Raw genomic sequence first — 21,157 nt, 5'->3', positions numbered from 1 at the left:
ACAACCCTGCCAAGTCTCACTGCTTCCTGACACGCTGCTATCTTAACCCGGAAGCAAACCGCACCAATGTGTAGGAAGAAACACCGTACAACTGGTGACCATGTCATCATGCAGGCGCCCGGCCCGCCACAGGAGTTACTAGAGCGCGATGGGACAAGGACATCCCGGCCAAACCCTCCCCTAACCCGGACGAGACTGGGCCAATTGTGCGTCACCTCATGGGCCTCCCGGTCATGGCCGGCTGCGACACAGCCCGGGATCGAATCCGGATCTGTAGTGATGCCTCAAGCACTGCGTTGCCTTAGACCGCTGCGCCACTCGGGGAGGCTGAGGCAATGTTTTTAGGTGGTAGAGAAGGTTCAAAATAAGAGATAATTCAATAGTGTTGTCTTTGGTTGGTGTGTAGAACAGACTTCTTCATTAATTTAAAGTAGAAAATGTATGTTTTGCACTCCAAAAGTTGTCTAAAGCTTTTACTTAATTTTCCTGTTTCTTGAATTGCTTTTTAAAAGTACCGGAGGAAGCATGTTTTGCCACAGGAGCCTTCTACAATGTAACATGTTTACTGAGGCATTAAGAAAGCAATAGGCCTACATTGCAAAAATTGACATTCAAGACATCTTGTTGATGTACGAAATGTAGCCTATCTTCTGAGAGTTACTTGGGTTGGGGAGAGTGAACTCTATAAGGCATAGGGACACAATAATTGTTTCCACATACACACAGAGAGAATAGAGTCTAGGGTAAAGAGGACAGAGGGGTGCAGAGTAGAGTAGAGTAGAGTAGAGTAGAGAGAGAGAGAGACCTCTTCAAACCCAGAAAATCAAGCCAGACGTTTTTCTCCCCTTCTCAGAAGTGCACATACATGTATGTAGATCACAGAGATTCACTTTCGTTTAGGGGCCCCTTGGAAAGCAAAAGGACCCAACTCAAGGATGCCCCGTGCCAATATTCTGACTTCACTTCACACACAAACTTGTTAGCTATTTACTGGCTCTGGATCATTCTAACACAAATAGCAGGGGATCTGAGTCTAAGCGACACAGTACAGTGGTAGGCTCCCTCATCACTATCTCCTTCTGGTCCACCTGAATGCTTGGGGAGGAATCAACCTTGCAGCAAAAAAAAAGACAAACACACAGGGGTAAAGAAAGACAGACAGAGAGAGAGAGTGAGAGTGAGCTCACTCCAACGGATGCTGCCAGTGGCAAAAATACCCACTGAGGTGCTGAAAGCCCCACTAAAGAAAAAGAGATAGAAAGAGAGAGATAAAGGAGTAGAGACTTGAGGGATGGTGATCGACAGAGAGAGAGAGAGAAAAAAGAGAGCGAGAGAAAGAGAGAGGGAGAGAGAGCCAAAGAGAGAAAGAGAGAGAGCGAGATAAAGGAATAGAGACTTGAGGGATGGTGAGCGACAGAGAGAGAGAGAGAAAAAAGAGAGCGAGAGAAAGAGAGAGGGAGAGAGAGCCAAAGAGAGAAAGAGAGAGAGCGAGATAAAGGAATAGAGACTTGAGGGATGGTGAGCGAGAGAGAGAGAGAGAGAGAGAGAGAGAGAGAGAGAGAGTGTGTGTGAGAAGAGCGCGTGAGTGTGCAAGCCTCGAGATCCTCAGAGAGAGAAAGAGAAAGAGAGAGCAGAGAGCGGTAGAGAGCAGCAACAGCAATACTGAGAAATTGTGAGTGCTATGGGTAAGTGGACTGTTAAAAGATAGCAGATAATGGACAAAGTGAGACGAAAGACAGTTCTCCACAGGTCTATCACATTTTTATCTATCCATCCATCCTGGAGAGGGAGAAGGAGAGAACGGAGGACTTGAACAGGCTGACTGGGATGGGACTCTGACAGTACTCAGTCACCTGGATACGGTGAGTCTCTCCTCTCCTATGCTTCCAGGAAAATATTAGATTTTCACTATATGGCAGTTAAATTATGTACAGTCAGGTCTATAATTATTGGCACCCTTGATAAAGAGGAGCAAATAAGACTGTATGATATAAATAAGATCATCAAAGATCCACCACCATATATTACTGTAGGTATGAGGTACTTTTCCACCACTGGCGTGTGTGGCCAAAGAGCTCTATGTTCATGTCATCTGACCATAGCACCGCCTGGAGTTTGATCGACGGCACCGGCTCTACGGTCAGATGATGAACATAGAGCTTTTTGGCCACGCACACCTGTAGTGGGTTTGGCGTTGCAAAACAGAAGCGTATGCAGAAAAGTACGTCATACACATGGTCAAATATGGTAGTGGATCTATGATGATATGGGGCTATTTTGCATGATTTATTGTCTGTTCAAACAATGTATATGTACATTCTACAGCCCACAGTTCTATGCAAAAGACGAATTGTTGTTCAATATTTTGTTTATCAATAGATTACTATGTTTGATTGTTGTTGATTATGATTGTCTTCTGTCTTTGAGATGAATTGTGATGTCGTGCCTCTCAGCTCAATACTGTAGGCTACCAATTGTTTTTGTTTGTAAGTCAACCATTATTACATGCGTCAAACACTCCCTTTTCCCCCAAATAACAATATTTTCTTGTAATACAATTGATCAACCACTAGAAGTTGTGTGTACGCATAGTCTGAGCTATGCTTGGAGATACACACAATTTCGCGTCAAGTTCAAAATTGATAAATACTAACCTTTACAGTAGAAACTGGCAGGTTCAGATTCTTTTTTTTTGTACAAACACACCTTCCCACAGACTTCAGTTCAACATCTAGTTTGGATTTACATTTGGTTGAGTTCATTTTTTTAGCCTTTAACTAGACAGGTCAGTTAAGAACAAATTCTTATTTACAATGACGGCCTACCCCAGCGCCAATTGTGCGCTGCCCTATGGGATGCAGCCTGGATTTGAACAAGAGTACCTTAGACCGCTGCACCACTCAGAAGGAGTTGTCAAGTAATGTGATCTCAACGTGAAACCAACAAAACATTTCACCATGACATTGGATTTACAGTGGCGTATGAAAGTATTCATACCCCTTGGTATTTTTCCTATTTTGTTGCCTTACAACCTGGAATTAAAATACATTTTGGGGGGGGGTTGGTATCATTTGATTTATACAACATGCCTACCACTTTGAAGATGCAAAATATTTTTTCTTGTAAAACAAACACGAAATAGGACAAAAGAAACAAAGAACTTGAGCGTGCATAACTATTCACCCCGCCCAAAGTCAATACTTTGTAGAGACACCTTTTGTAGCAATTACAGCTGCAAGTTTCTTGGGGTATGTCTCTATAAGCTTGGCACATCTAGCAACTGGGATTTTTTTTCCCATTCTTCAAGGCAAAATCGCTCCAGCTCCTGGGTTCTGCTGGTGTACAGCAATCTTTAAGTCATACCACAGATTCTCAATTGGATTGAGGTCTGGGCTTTCACTAGGCCATTCCAAGCATGTAAATGTTTCCCCTTAAATCACTGGAGTGTTGCTTTAGCACTATGCTTCGGGTCATTGTCCTGCTGGAAGGTGAACCTCCGTCCCAGTCTCAAATCTCTGGGAGACTGAAACAGGTTTCCCTCTAGAAATTCTCTGTATTTAGCTCCATCCATCATTCCTTCAATTCTGACCAGTTTCCCAGTCCCTGCCGATGAAAAGCATCCCCACAGCATGATGATGCCACCACCATGCTTCACTGTGGGCATGATGTTCTAGGGGTGATGAGAGGTGTTGGGTTTGCGCCAGACATAGCGTTTTCCTTGATGGGCAAAAAGCTACATTTTAGTCTCATCTGACCAGAGTACCTTCTTCCATATGTTTGAGGAGTCTCCCACATGCCTTTTCGCAAACACCAAACGTGTTTGCTTATTTTTTCTTTAATGTTTACATACCCTACACTACTCATCTCATATGTACAGTGGGGCAAAAAAAGTATTTAGTCAGCCACCAATTGTGCAAGTTCTCCCACTTAAAAAGATCAGAGAGGCCTGTAATTTTCATCATAGGTACACTTCAACGATGGCAGACAAAGTGAGAAAGAAAATCCAGAAAATCACATTGTAGGATTTTTAATGAATTTATTTGCAAATTATGGTGGAAAATAAGTATTTGGTCAATAACAAAAGTTTATCTCAATACTTTGTTATATACCCTTTGTTGGCAATGACAGAGGTCAAATGTTTTCTGTAAGTCTTCACATCTGCTAACCATGTGTATGTGACCAATACAATTTGATTTGGGATGAATACTTTTGCAAGTCACTGTAGGTTGAAAGTTGGTTGTCAAAGACACAAAAAGCTCTTACAGTGATGACATTTTGCAAATCGAATTAGTTTCCCACGTTGATTCAACGTCATTACATAGATTCTTGGCCTCGAAATGACTTGGGACATTTTTGATTTTCAACCCGTTTTTGTCCAGTGGGTTTGATAAATGAGGCCCATGACGGTCTGTTGACAGTTAATTGGACTTTGTGTATTCTGGTGCTGCTTGGAGAAGTGGTCATGTCTTTTTCACATATGGAGTGGCCCCTTCTGCCTTGAATGCAATGCATGCCATTGTAAGAGCTTCCCTGCTTTGCTACTAGTTATGGACTGGGCCAAAGAGCAAATAGTTTATTTCTTTAAATAATTAATTATTTTAAATCCCATGAATTCAAGTGAATCAGGAAAATCTGCATGGATGTTTTCAAAAAGGGATAGATAGAGAGAGAGAGGGAGAGAGAGAGAGAGAGAGAGAGAAAGAGACAGACAGAGAGGGAGAGAGAGAGAGAAAAGAAAGAAAGAAGAGAGAGAGAGAGAGAGAGAGAGAGAGAGAGTAAGATACAGACAGAGGGAGAGAGAAAGAGAGAGAGAGAGAGAGAGAGAGAGAGAGAGTAAGAGACAGACAGAGAGGGAGAGAGAAAGAGAGAGAGAGAGAGAGACAGAGAGGGAGGGAGAGAGAGAGAGTAAGAGACAGACAGAGAGGGAGATAGAGAGAAAGAGAGAGAGAGAGAGAGAGAGAGAGAGAGAGAGAGAGAGAAAGAGACAGACAGAGAGAGAGAGAGAGAGAGAGAGAGAGAGAGAGAGAGAGAGAATAAGTATTTTTAATGTTGCAGTTGAAAGCAAGTTTGCTGCAATTCTACACATTTTGCCATGGGGAGGAGAGAAGATTCTATAACTAATTTCATGAAATTCTACACATTTTACCATGGGGAGGAGAGAAGATTCTATAACTCATTTCATGCAATTCTACACATTTTGCCATGGGGAGGAGAGAAGATTATATAACCCATTTCATACAATTCTACTCATTTAGCCATGGAGCTGATAATTTGTTTGACAGTTTTACACCTAATTTCATGCAATTCCACACAAATGTTTGCAGTTTTGACATATTTATTATAGTTTTTTTGTGTTTTGGGAAGTTGGTCCCTACAAAAGGGGGGGACCACATGCCAGTTGCCCATCCCTGGGTTAGGCCTTCTCTGTATTCCCATTCCTCCTATACTATCTGTCTTTCACCCACAGCTAAGATGTGGGTTTTAGGCTCTTTTTAAAAACATTTATTTAACTAGGCAAGTCAGTTTAAGAACAAATTCTTATTTTCAATGACGGCCTAGGAACAGTGGGTTAACTGCCTGTTCAGGGGCAGAACGACAGATTTATACCTTGTCAGCTCAGGGGTTTGAACTGGCAACCTTATGGTTACTAGTCCAACGCTCTAACCACTAGGCTACCCTTTAGGATGCTTAATTAACTCCTTTACACTGAACCATAAATGGGCCCTTTTAAGATTATTGATCAGTTGACATGGCTCTGGCGGCCATGTGCTTAATATGAGCAGCTGAGAAATACATATAAGAACACTTGTTTCAGTCCATGCATCAACCACTGTTTGAGGAGCACGTTCTCCGTGCGCGACAGGTGATATTCCACCCAAACTCTCTATGCCAAGGGCTCAAGAACCTTATTCCTGCAGCTACCAAGTGCTTAATTTGGAAAACCAAGTGAATTCTGTTTGGGAACATCGATAGCAACATGTTTTCACAACTAAACATATTTCACTGAACTGCTGACACCCCGTCTGAGCGCTCTAGAAAGGAATAAATGAGAGAGAGGAAGAGATTGAAACGCATGGTGGTGAGATATCCTGTATAGCTAAAGGTAATGTGTCACCTAATTAATACAAACATCCCTTATTACTAGGCTATTCAAAATCAAATATAAGCCGCTTTGCACAATCATTGAACCAACCGTATCAGCTAGACCTGTACATTTTCTCCCAGACTCACGGATATAAAGTTTGAAGCGTAGCATAAGGTAACCAGTCCATCCAGTATGGATAATAATACAGTCTATCACTCAAAGGTGATTACTAGAATTTGTTCAATGTTGGAGCATCGGCTAGAGACCAAAGACATCTTAAATGAGTTTTGTTTCATGTTTAATATGCTGTAGGCTATTTATTGTATAAAGGAACAATGCACATTTTAATTCCGTTTTCTGGGGGAGGCCTACGCAGGAACTCTAATATGTGTATAGGTGTTTTGAATTAATCATTGCCTTAGAAAGCGCTGTACATTTCGTTGTATTAGGCTATGAAACATCTACAATAAACATGTTTTGTACTCAGTGAGGTGAGTTTTATAAGTAAGATATGCCTACTGTTTTGATGATAAGTGTTTGATGTGATTTTCGATGGAATTTGCATTGATGTCAGAATGGTGATGGGGACAATAGAGCCATGAGTACCAGGCCATTAGGTCCTGATGGTTGTTAGTGACTTGGGTACTACCAACCATGTCCAGAGTGCATAAGAGGAGATTATGTGGCAATAATATGGTTACCAAAACAGCCCTACTCTGGCCCAACCCATAGGTTTCTGGGACCAATCAGAACAGTCAATGTGTTTCCATTCTAGACATCGTCAGGGAGGGAGGCAAATCCAGATTTATTTTGGAGAAGAAACAGTTGGTAGGAATGATGTGGCTGGGTAGCCAGGCAACAACACCTGTGTACCAGTGATCAGTGATAGCGAGTTGGTTGTATGTTACTGATTATTTCCTGTTAGTGTCTACCTATGCCTATAATACTAATCATTTCTACATTATATGTCTGATTCAGTGTCCATGTAAATTGGAAATGGTTTATGACAGAACTGTAGTTTGTATTGGAATGTATGGCTGTTTAGTTTGGTTTCTGTGACATTAGTGAGTCTAATGGCAGGGATCATCAACTAGATTCACCCGCGAGACAATTGATTTAATTTTTTTCTTGAGCGGATGGTCAGGGGGCTGGAACATAATTACCAATAACTTGTAGAATGCAAATTGACCGCAAGAAGCCCAAACAGATATAACATTTTACTAAAATAATAATTTCAAGATCACATGTCTCTCTATAATGCATTGGAATACTTGGGAACAGTTTTCCAAAATGTAGAAATCACCTGGAGATGATTTCCAGTTTTTTTTTTACAGTCTTTCATGTCCAACAGTGAAAAAAAATATTTTTAATTAAAATAATAATAATTTGAAAACTTGGGTGGCCAAATAAACCCCCCAGCGGGCCAATTTCGGCCGGCAGGCCACCAGTTGTGGAACCCTGGTCTATGGTGTGTGAAACTAAGTCTGAGCCTTCTGTGACGTTAGTGAGTCTATACAAGTATGTGGCGTTTGATACTGTGTGGGTAGTTTATTCAGTGAGGAGCTGAAACAGTTACAGTATTACCAGTGGCAGACAGCCTTGCTGTCGAGTGAAGGGGCTGACTGGGCAGATAGACAGCAGCTCAAACAGCCAGATGGACTCAAGCTATCTTCCCTCTGACAGACTATTCCTCAGGGTCTCAGAAAAAAATCCATGGTGTCTTGTATATTAATGTCCCCAAAGAGTTGAGTGAGACCTGCCTATAGCTTAAGTAAAAAAAAAAAATATATATATTAACTCTATTTAGACAGTTATGAAATGCACAGAGACTTGTATATAAATCTGTCTTTAGGACCTTTTTCTCAGACCATCAACTTGACGGTACACATCGCTCCTGTATTTGTTGAACTACACAACATGTGGTTGGTTAGCGAGGCTAAACGTCATGTGTAATGAAGGTGCTGGTGCACCAACTGTTGAACTACACAACATGTGGTTGGTTAGCGAGGCTAAACGTCATGTGTAATGAAGGTGCTGGTGCACCAACTGTTGAACTACACAACATGTGGTTGGTTAGCGAGGCTAAACGTCATGTGTAATGAAGGTGCTGGTGCACCAACTGTTGAACTACACAACATGTGGTTGGTTAGCGAGGCTAAACGTCATGTGTAATGAAGGTGCTGGTGCACCAACTGTTGAACTACACAACATGTGGTTGGTTAGCGAGGCTAAACGTCATGTGTAATGAAGGTGCTGGTGCACCAACTGTTGAACTACACAACATGTGGTTGGTTAGCGAGGCTAAACGTCATGTGTAATGAAGGTGCTGGTGCACCAACTGTTGAACTACACAACATGTGGTTGGTTAGCGAGGCTAAACGTCATGTGTAATGAAGGTGCTGGTGCACCAACTGTTGAACTACACAACATGTGGTTGGTTAGCGAGGCTAAACGTCATGTGTAATGAAGGTGCTGGTGCACCAACTGTTGAACTACACAACATGTGGTTGGTTAGCGAGGCTAAACGTCATGTGTAATGAAGGTGCTGGTGCACCAACTGTTGAACTACACAACATGTGGTTGGTTAGCGAGGCTAAACGTCATGTGTAATGAAGGTGCTGGTGCACCAACTGTTGAACTACACAACATGTGGTTGGTTAGCGAGGCTAAACGTCATGTGTAATGAAGGTGCTGGTGCACCAACTGTTGAACTACACAACATGTGGTTGGTTAGCGAGGCTAAACGTCATGTGTAATGAAGGTGCTGGTGCACCAACTGTTGCAGAGCAGAAATATTAAACATGCCATTAATTAAGAGGCATTTAATGAATTCTACAGCACAGCTGGAGAACTCGCCTCCTGACATGTCATTATGGAATCAGAGATTCAGAAATGATGTGCCGTAAATGTGTAGCCTAAAGCGTAATACAACTGAAAACAGAAACCCCCCCCCAAAAAATCCTACATTTTGCTCACAATTAAATCAAGAATTCAATTCAATTTCAAGGATACCATATAATGATGAATAAACTACACTATTGAGAAGGTTACTTTGTTCTTATTCTCACTGAAACTTGCAAATGAAGCACCAACCACTTGCCTGTCAAGTTGTGACTGTTATGGCGTGTGGGGGTGTGCAGCAGACCGTTATCAACAATGACAGTTTAAACATAATTCACTATGCGACAGACCAGTTCCACTTCAATGACTCTCTGTCTCATGTTGTCCTGTTGTGTGTCTGTTTCCCTTCACCAAGTCATTAGAATAAATGCATGTCTTTCAGTAAGGACCTTGTGTGCTCTCTGGAGCTTTCAATGTCTTCTTGGTACTTGTCATTTGACCACAGGATGAAAGCGAGAGCACCATTTCCTTGTCAATGCCCTGACAGCCAACCAACAGACACAGAACATGCACACACGTGCACAGACATACACTTCCAAACACGCACGCACGCACACACACACGCACGCACACACACACAAAAGCAAACTGCCATGCGTCTATAATTGGTCCCCCATTACATGACCAAAATTATGTGGACATCTGCTCGTCAAACATCTCATTACGAAATCATGGGCATTAATATGGAGTTGGTCCACCCTTTGCTGCTGTAACAGCCTCCACTCTTCTGGGAAGGCTTTCCACTAGATGTTGGAACATTGCTGCAGGGACTTGGGCACTGATGTTGGGCGATTAGGCCTCTGGCTCCCAGTCAGCGTTCTAATTCATCCCAAAGGTGTTCGGTGGGGTTGAGGTCAGGGCTCTGTGCAGGCCAGTCAAGATCTTCCACAATGATCTCGACAAACCATTTCTGTATGGACCTTGCTTTGTGCATGGGGACATTGTCATGTTTAAACAGGAAAGGGCTTTCCCCAAACTTTTGCCACAAAGTTGGAAGCACAGAATTTTCTAGAATGTCATTGTATGCTGTAGTGTTAAGATCTCCCTTCACTGAAACTAAGGGGCCTATCCCAAACCATGACAAACAGCCCCAGAACATTATTCCTCCTCCACCAAACTTTACAGTAGGCACTATGCATTTGAGCAGGAAGTGTTCTCCTGGCATCCGCCTAACCCAGATTAGTTCGTCAAACTGCCAGATGGTGAAGCGTGATTCATCACATCAGAGAACCCGTTTCCACTGCTCCAGAGTCCAATGGCGGAGAGCTTTACACCACTCCAGCCGACGCTTGGCATTGCGCATGGTGATCTTAGGCTTGTGCGCAGCTCCTCGGCCATGGAAACCCATTTCATGAAGCCCGACGAACAGTTATTGTTCTGACGTTGCTTCCGGGGGCAGTTTTGAACTCAGTAGTGAGTTTTGCAAAGGAGGATAAGCGATTTTTACACCCTACGCGCTTCAGCACTCGGCAGTCCCGTTCTGTGAGCTTGTGTGACCTACCGCTTCACGGCTGAGCCGTTGTTGCTCTCAGACATTTCCACTTCACAACAACAGCACTTATTGTTGACCGGGGCAGCTCTAGCAGTGCAGAAATTTTATGAACTGACTTGTTGGAAAGGTGGCATCCTATGACGGTGCCACGTTGAAAGTCACTGAGCTCTTCAGTAAGGCCATTCTATTGTGTATGTTTGTCTATGGAGATTGCATGGCTGTGTTCTCGATTTTCTACACCTGTCAGCAAACGGGTGTGGCTGAAATAGCAAAATCCAATAATTTGAAGGGGTGTCCACATACTTTTGTATATTTAGTGCACTTCGATGAGATAATACAATCACAGAGACTTTCGCATGTCACATTCAGTTTCTCTCTTTCTGATTGCCCTTTGAAGACATCAGAGGATAGTGTTTCCATCAATTCCACTTCCATCAAACACTGTTGAGGGAGACAGGGATAAGACAGCCTGACTTGAGCTTTATTTCTATATTTAAATATATCAAGTCAGGCTCTCTTATCCCCGTCTCTCTCTATAGCACTTCACTGTTATGTGAAATGCCAATATTGCATTGAGATGAGGAAAGGCTCCAGGCTCTGAATACCTTAAGCCAGTGGACCCATCCAGTGTATAAAGTGCTTACAAATGTCGGCCCCTTTTTTTTTTATAGATGGGTTCTCCCCACAGTTCCTTTTCCCACTACTTTGTAATCCACCCAACTGATCATATGAAAATAGGGGGAACATTTCTGAAGAAGCAATTTCGTAAACACTACTATGACACAAACCAGTTTGGTTCTAAATTGCATGGTGACAAATGTACTATTTGAATACTTATGGAATCATTAAAGCAGGAATTATGCTGTGGCTTTTGTTTTCCAAAGCAAATTAAATGATACAGGACGTGAAAGGAAATAGGTCTTTTAGAGATGTTATAGAGGTGTGGTAATGAACCTGTGTGTGTGTGTGTGTGCGTGTGATGGGGAACAGTGTACTTTGCATCTGCTTAACAAAATAACCGTGTCTGCATAATGCCTTTTAGATAAAAACAGATATGGTAGTTACATGATGGTTCCGTGACTTATTTACCATTTTAAAAGCACTATAGACATGACTAACAAGGTGTTGCTCAATGAAAAACCAACATAGACTTTGATGGTATTTGTGTAATTTGTGCCTCGATCGAGTGGCCATTACCAAATCCTGAACTGCTAATGAATAGTGTATGATATTACAATATCCATTCGGCAACATAAAACACTGCTGTCAACTTCAAAGGTGGGCGTTTCAGTGCACTCCGGTGGACGGAGAATTATCACTGCTGCTGCCTGAATTATCACTGCTGCTGCCTGAATTATCACTGCTGCTGCCTGTCTCCGATGAATCAAGGTGGCTGGAACCTGTCAGGGGAAGAGTGACGAGGTGAGTGATGGAGAAATAAATAGTAACGGGTGAGAGGGCATGATTAGAGGGAGACAATCAGAGCAAGGCAGAGAGAGTGGGAGAGACAGACAGAGAAACAGACAGACAGTGGAGTCTGCTGAGTGGAAGGATGGCTCATAATAATGGCTGAAATCCATTTGTGTTTGATACAATTCCATTTACTCCATTCCAGACATGATGATCCATCTTCCCCTCACTCAGCAGCCTCCACTATAGACAGCCCAAATCATTCCAAACTTCATTACCCAAACAAAACTACACCTTCCTCGATGCTGTCCCAACAATGTGTTTTAAAAGGATGGTGGACTGACTAGAGATGGCAGCAACTTAGACTAATGTCGCGCTGCCATCCACAGGGGACTTTCGAAATGGGAAAGGGGGAGACCTTGTCAGTTGTACAACTGAATACCTTCAGCTGAAGTGTGTCTTCCGCATTTAACCCAACCCCTCTGAATCAGAGAGTTGCGGGGGGCTGCCATAATCGACATCCAAGTCTTCAGGGCCCAGGGAACAGTGGGTGCCTTGCTCAGGGGTAGAACTACAGATTTATACCTTGTCAGGTCGGGGATTCAAACCAGCAACCTTTCGGTTACTGGCCCAATGCTCCAACCACTAGGCTACCTGCCGCATGGACGTGATGTTGCGTCGACCTGATTGGGAAACTTTCTGGCTGATTAAATTTCCTTGGTCCCTCTGACCCCCAACCCCATCTCCCACTCCGCCAATGAAAAAATCTGCATGTTTTATTAGAGGTTCACTGTGACTACCATTGCCTGAGTTTTGGGGTTTCCCTCACTGTCCACCAGGGGGCACTATCTCCCATTGACACCCTGTAGTAAACTGTGGTTAGTTTAGAGTAGTCACAAAGATTAGACTTTTTGTGTTGGCCAGAAATCAGCACTGGTTATATTGATGTAGGGAATTGTCTTCTATTATCTGTCTCCCACTCAAATACAGTAGTCATCACCGAGCTCTTTATCTATTGAAATAAAACATACAGGTGCGTTCAATTTCAAATCAAAATCTATGTTTATTCGTCACGTACATAGAGCAGGTATAAATGATGTCTACTTGCAAGCTCCCTTTACGGTACAGATATCAATATATTCAACAACAAAAACATATAAATACTACTATACATTAGTAACTGAATACAAGGAATACAATGAACATAATAGGACACATGGATCGGGTAGAAGAATATTCTATTCGTCAGCAGTAATGGCGTTGAACCCTGTCTGACGGTGTCCCCTGGGAGATATGTCTACTGTCATGTGTCTCAAAACTGAGGTTTCATTCACTGGGTTCTATGGGAGATATTGACCTGCTGCTGTTACTTTGCTCTCTTTCACAGCCTTTCTCTTTCCCTCTGATACACACCCTTTGCATGTCATTTTCTCCTGCTGTTCCTGTCTCTGTCTCTATCTCTGTCTGTGTTTGTCTCGCATCTTTTCTCTCGCACAGTAATTTTCTCTCTGCCATCTCCCTCATATATTAATTTACACCATGTGTCTTCTTCCTGTAGTTTCTCTCGCTCTCTCTCTTGCTCTCTCTCTCCTATCATTGCTAGACGATGCTTATCCAGCTGTCCATCTCCTCCCCTCCCTTTCTCTCTTTCTCTCTCCCTCCTACATTCATCAATATCTGTTTTGCTGAGTGTTCAGAGAACATGCGTGGCATGAATTTTATTATTGCCTTTGAATGCTTTACGTCAATCTTCCCCCTCAAAACCCTACGTAGTGCCTATAGTTCAAATCAAAACCCTACGTAGTGCCTATAGTTCAAATCAAAACCCTACGTAGTGCCTATAGTTCAAATCAAAACCCTACGTAGTGCCTATAGTTCTAATCAAAACCCTACGTAGTGCCTATAGTTCTAATCAAAACCCTACGTAGTGCCTATAGTTCTAATCAAAACCCTACGTAGTGCCTATAGTTCTAATCAAAACCCTACGTAGTGCCTATAGTTCTAATCAAAGCTCTCGTCCTCGAGGAGCCTACAGCGCTAATCCAAACTCTCGTTCTCAAGAGGACTCTACAGTATATCGCTAATCCGAGCTCTCATCCTCAAAATGAGCCTGTATTGCGAATCCAAGCTCTCATCCTCAAAATGAGCCTGTATTGCGAATCCAAGCTCTCATCCTCAAAATGAGCCTATATCGCTAATCCAAGCTCTCGTCCTCAATGTGTGCCTATATCGCTAATCCAAGCTCTCGTCCTCAAGGTGTGCCTATATCGTTAATCCGAGCTCTCGTCCTCAAATGGAGCCTATATTGCTAATCCAAGCTCTCATCCTCAAAATGAGCCTGTATTGCGAATCCAAGCTCTCATCCTCAAAATGAGCCTATATCGCTAATCCAAGCTCTCGTCCTCAATGTGTGCCTATATCGCTAATCCAAGCTCTCGTCCTCAAGGTGTGCCTATATCGCTAATCCAAGCTCTTGTCCTCAAGAGCCGGTGAGATCAAAATAAATGAGTGACTCATATTAGCGACTTAATTACTTCACAACCTTTACTGGTTAACCTATTTCTATGCTTCCTTCCTGGGGGAAGAGACGGTGCACTGTGTTCTCCTTCTCTGCTCTGGGTAGAAGAATCCCCCAGGGACTGATCTAGGATCAGCTTGCTCTCCCCAAATCCTAACCATAACTATTAACTTCACCCTATACCAGGGGTCAACAGGTCGGCAATAGGCTTCCCGCGAGCCAAAACCAGCCTGGGAGTGATTTATTTATTTTCTAGTTTAAAAAAATTAAATATCAGCAAACAAAATCTGTTTTGATTTAGAAAATCTGTTCCCAAGTAGTCCCACAAATACAAAATGAGACTTGATTTTTTTTCACCGTAATCAAGGTATGAAATTGTTATTTTCGAATACAACCTCTTGTGGGGCTTAGATGTGGTAAATGAGTATTTGACAAATGTATTATAATTCTGTTCCAGCCCCCCCGACCATCTGCCCTCGGCTGAATCTAGTTGCCTTCCACTGTACCATACCTTCAGCTCAGTCTTGTTTATCATGCCTGGTAGTCTAGTACCGCTGTGAGGAGAATTGGCGCCGTGACTCAGGCAATATGGAACGGGAGAAGGTGACCCTTAAAGAAACAATAAAATATACGTGATGATTGGTGATAGAGATCAGCAATATCACAAGCCACAGTGTTAATGCTCACTTCATACCTCTACAGTTCTGCCTTGCCCTGCCAGCTACACATACACACTCACACATATACACACTCACACATATACACACTCACACATATACACACTCACACATATACACACTCACACATATACACACTCACACATATACACACTCACACATATACACACTCACACATATACACACTCACACACATACACACTCACACATATACACACTCTCACACATATACACACTCACACATATACACACTCACACATACACACACTCACACACTCACACATATACACACTCACACATATACACACTCACACATATACACACTCACACATATACACACTCACACATACACACTCACACATATACACACTCACACATACACACTCACACATATACACACTCACACATATACACACTCACACATATACACACTCACACATATACACACTCACATACACACACTCACACATATACACACTCACACATATACACACTCACACATATACACTCACACATACACACACACACACATAAGCACACACACACATACACACACTCACACACATACACACTCACATACACACACTCACACATATACACACTCACACATATACACACTCACACATATACACACTCACACATATACGCACTCACACATATACACACTCACATACACACACGCACACACACACATACGCACACACACACATACACACACTCACACATTTACACACTCACACATACACACACTCACACATACACACACTCACACATATACACACTCACACATACACACACTCACACATACACACACTCACACATACACACACTCACACATACACACACTCACACATATACACACTCACACATATACACACTCACACATATACACACTCACACATATACACACTCACACACATACACACTCACACACATACACACTCACTCACATACACACTCACACACATACACACTCACACATATACACACTCACACATATACACACTCACACATATACACACTCACACATATACACACTCACACACATACACACTCACTCACATACACACTCACACACATACACACTCACACATATACACACTCACACATATACACACTCACACATATACACACTCACACACATACACACTCACTCACATACACACTCACACACATACACACTCACACACATACACACTCACACATATACACACTCACACATATACACACTCACACATATACACACTCACACATACACACACTCACACATATACACACTCACACATATACACACTCACACATATACACATATACACACTCACACATATACACACTCACACATACACACACTCACACATACACACACTCACACATACACACACTCACACATATACACACTCACACATACACACACATGCACACACACGCGCACACATACACACACTCACGCATGCACACACATACACGCACACACATACACGCACGCACATACACGCACGCACACACACACATGCACACACATACACACACATACGCACACACACACATGCATACACACACGCGCACACACACACATGCATACACACACGAGCACACACACACATGCACACACATACACGCACACACACACATGCACACACATACACGCACACACACACATATACGGACACACACATGCGCAGACATACACAAACACACACTCACGCATGCGCAGACATTCACACACACACACACACAAATTCGCGCACACACACACGTGTATATACACACACACACACACACAAATACGAACATACACGCACGCAGTCTTGCACTATTTTGCTATCAGCCTCGGTATTCTGTATGGATGCACACGTGACTGTCAGTCGCTTTTGATAAAATCATCTGCTAAATGGGATATTCATTTATATTTCTTTAATAAAGGAAAAACTGGCATTCAAACAGAATGTCATATTCCAGCCACAAATGCAATTATATTCCTGCTTTCTTATGACTGGGCCCGTTAGCTGTTCTGTTGGTTGGGGAGTGGAGGAGAGGGTGGTGGAAAGAGAGGGAGGAGGGGGTGTCTGTTCAGTCTTTATCCTGTTCGTGTGTAGACAGCTTTGAACATCTTAATTCTGTTCAGCTAGCTGTCAAAGGAGCCTCTCTGCCTCTCACATCCGGCTGTAATTGGACGAGGAGAGAGGCGACCTCACAGGTGCACTCACACACTCAAACAAAAACAAGCTAGGTTATACAGATGTCATTTCCCCTTATGACTATTCAGTCTTGTACAAACACTACAGGGAATTCATAGAATGTCATGTCGGTGTGACGACTGGGAAATACGAAGGCGACATGGAATTGTAGCTTGCTGTGATCATGTGACCTCAATGACCTGTTTGTTCCATTAAGGTGCAGAGAGACAGGAAGACTCTCAAGGCCGAATGTTTTCTTCTCTATGGAATAATCACAAACTGGTTGATGAACAGCTATACAAAACAACAATTGATGCATCAACCTTGTCTTTTCAATGTAAACTATTAAATACAATTCTTGCCACAAAAAGAATGCGCAATATACGGGGAATTCAACAGTCAGCCCTGTTCAGACTCTGCCATGAGGAAACAGAATCAACTGATCTCTTTTGGTGATGTCCTTCGATGGCTCGCTTTTGGAGTCAGGTCCAGGAGTGGTTGTTAAGTCATAATGTCTGTGTTCAGATGGACCTACAAACAGTACTGTTAGGAGATCTGAACAACCACCATCAGGTCCAGGAGTGGTTGTTAAGTCATAATGTCTGTGTTCAGATGGACCTACAAACAGTACTGTTAGGAGATCTGAACAACCACCATCAGGTCCAGGAGTGGTTGTTAAGTCATAATGTCTGTGTTCAGATGGACCTACAAACAGTACTGTTAGGAGATCTGAACAACCACCATCAGGTCCAGGAGTGGTTGTTAAGTCATAATGTCTGTGTTCAGATGGACCTACAAACAGTACTGTTAGGAGATCTGAACAACCACCATCAGGTCCAGGAGTGGTTGTTAAGTCATAATGTCTGTGTTCAGATGGACCTACAAACAGTACTGTTAGGAGATCTGAACAACCACCATCGATCAATGGGGAAATATTATTATACTCTTAGATAAAGTTGATTTATTTTTTTATTTATTTTTTACAAATGGTCCAAATGGAGAGGTTCAAGACCCTCGTAAGACATCACAGAAAAATATAAATAAATAGTAAAATGGTAGTGTACTGGGAAATATTGGTTAGTCTGTAGACATCTGAGGGTTAGAATTAAGATTAGTGTACTGTATATGTAATCGTAGTAAGTATCAGCAGAAGACGTATTGTTGTCCATCCATTCGCTTACTCTAATCAATTGAAGGGTGGTAATGTCTTTTTTATTTTTATTTTAAAGAACTAGGTGGATTAGAAATAATGCAAACAATTACTTTGAAAGAACCCATGGTCTATCTGCAATGTTGACGCTGATCTGCCCCATGGGGTAGCTACATCTAAAGAAACCTCAGAGCTCTTAGAGCCAGAACTCTTCTGCTGTTTTGGTTGGAGTTCCTTTAGGGACTATGCAAGTGATTTGCTCTTTGTGTTTTCTTACAGGCTTCCTGGACTCAAAGAAAAATGGCGGTGTAGCAGGGAAGAGCTCAAACCAAAAGCCAGTGATTTACATGGACTTGTTCAGCCTGGGTGTAACGATGAAATAATCACCCCTCTATCCACACAGACACAGAATGGTGAAGGTGCAGAATTCACCGCAACACTTCTTACCACACACCATTCCTGAGTGTGCCATTGGACCAGCTGGGACGGACCAGACAGAACAGGGCAGAACAACTCCCAACCACTCCAGAATTCTCTCCAACAGGACATTGTAATCCTAAGGAATGTTCTCCCTTGGCCAAGTTTTGAGTGATACCCAGAAACCTTGCCTGATTTTAATGAAAGAAAATACTCCTAAGAACCACTTACAAACAGATGGGTAATAAGATGTGAGTTTATTTGTGAATGAATATGGAATGTTAAGCATTTGGCTGCCAAGAATTCATTGTTTCAGCCTCCTAAATTGCTTCAGTGCCCTTATCGGTTGGTTGAGGAGCTGGGTTCTATAATTAGAAATCCCTGGGAAACATGAGAACTGAGAGAGACTCGAGGACTCTGATTTAGTTCAGATTAACCCCATCTATGGACCCTGAGATAAGAGATTGAACAGATATTACATTCTCTTCAGAGCCGCACCTACAGTATACAAAGAATGAGGATCTCCCCTGCTCCTGCTGCTCCTTCCTCCCTCCTTTTTGACCCCTTTAAAGGAGTTTAACAGAGACCCATGGTACTTTACACTAAAGCAACACTTTGGCGGTAACGAAGAGCCAGCTAAGCACATTGAGAAGTGTACTATATTCTATAATGTGACATAGAGACTCATAGATTTAGCCGGTGGTAACTTGTGGGAAAAGACACCGGTTGGAATGTGATTTTAACCAATCAGCATTCAGGATTAGACCCAGCCGTTGTATAAAAAATTATATACACAAAGTCAGATCTTAACTCCCAGTAGGATAAACCCAAAATTGAGGTAAACTGGACAAAATGGACAACATGGCCGCCAATGGGACCAGAAACTACCCAGCATACCCCACTGACTTCCCCTACAACTCCAGCCTAGACTATGAGGACTACGACCAGGAACCTGACACCAGCAAGATCATCATCCCCTCCATCTACGCCCTGGTCTGCTGCGTGGGTCTAACAGGCAACACCATGGTTATCTACGTTATCCTTAAGTACGCCAAGATGAAAACCGCCACCAATATTTATATATTGAATCTGGCAATTGCAGATGAACTGTTTATGTTGAGTGTGCCGTTTCTGGCGACATCGGCGGCTGTACGTCATTGGCCATTTGGCTCGCTCATGTGCCGTCTGGTGTTGAGCGTGGATGGCATTAACATGTTTACGTCCATCTTCTGTCTGACGGTGTTGAGCGTGGATCGATACGTGGCCGTGGTTCACCCTATCAAGGCTGCCCGCTACCGCCGACCGACTGTTGCCAAAGTAGTCAACGTCTGCGTGTGGGGCCTCTCGCTCCTCGTCATCCTCCCCATTATAATTTTTGCCGACACGGTCCCGGCGCAGGACGGCGGTGTGGACTGCAACTTTCTGTGGCCTGAGGCAGCGTGGTCGGAGGCGTTCGTGGTCTACACCTTCCTGCTCGGCTTCCTGCTTCCTGTGGGCGCAATCTGCCTCTGCTACTGCCTGATGGTGGCGCGCATGCGGGCGGTCGGGCTGAAAGCCGGTTGGCTGCAGCGGCGACGCTCTGAGAAAAAGATCACACGGATGGTGGTGTGTGTGGTGGCGGTTTTTGTCCTCTGCTGGATGCCTTTCTACATCGTCCAGCTGGTCAGCGTGTTCCACCACCCTCCCAACCCCATTGTCACCCAGCTCTTCGTCATCCTAAGTTATGCCAACAGCGGCGCCAACCCGATCCTCTATGGCTTTGTGTCGGATAACTTCCGCCGGTCGTTCCAGAGGATTGTGTGTTTCCGTTGGTTGGAGTCTGGGCTGGACTGTGAACAGGTGGACTACCGTGCTGTAGCCCTGAAGAGACAGGCCACCAATGGACAGAAAGACTTCCCTAAGGAATGTCTGGCATCTGATATGGTGTTCCGGAATGGAACATATACCTCACGCACTACTACATTGTGACAGGGACAAGGTGTTCCGGAATGGAACATATACCTCACGCACTACTACATTGTGACAGGGACAAGGTGTTGTGGATGGAACCCCACACTGAGAGTGATTAGGGAAGCAAAGAATGACAACGAATAAAACCACACATGAACAATGACGGAGGCCAGTTTTGATAAGGACCAATTCAAAATATGAAATAAATTATGTTCTCTCACTATATGCTGTGACCATTAAACGAGCACAATTTAATTTCATACCACAGCATTGTTGAATACTCTTTTCTGATTGGCTGGAAGGGCAATCTAGAATGGGCATTAAACAAGATCAAGACGCAGTATAAAGCACTGCACAAGCTACAAAGTTACAGAAAGCTA

General features: G+C 43.1%; 1 protein-coding gene across 1 annotated transcript; it reads left to right on the top strand.

Moving 5' to 3' along the window:
- Positions 1-19,545: 19,545 nt before the first annotated feature.
- sstr1b (somatostatin receptor 1b) lies at positions 19,546-20,795 on the top strand. The gene has a single exon (XM_029667275.2). The coding sequence runs from the start codon at positions 19,680-19,682 to the stop codon at positions 20,793-20,795; it is 1,116 nt and encodes a 371-aa protein (XP_029523135.1). The 5' UTR covers positions 19,546-19,679.
- The last annotated feature ends 362 nt before the right edge of the window (positions 20,796-21,157 follow it).

Source organism: Oncorhynchus nerka, linkage group LG8, assembly GCF_034236695.1.
Source record: "Oncorhynchus nerka isolate Pitt River linkage group LG8, Oner_Uvic_2.0, whole genome shotgun sequence".
NCBI lineage: Eukaryota > Metazoa > Chordata > Actinopteri > Salmoniformes > Salmonidae > Oncorhynchus > Oncorhynchus nerka.
Note: the sequence above shows the minus strand (reverse complement) of the source record. Positions and strands in the feature narration are given on the sequence as shown.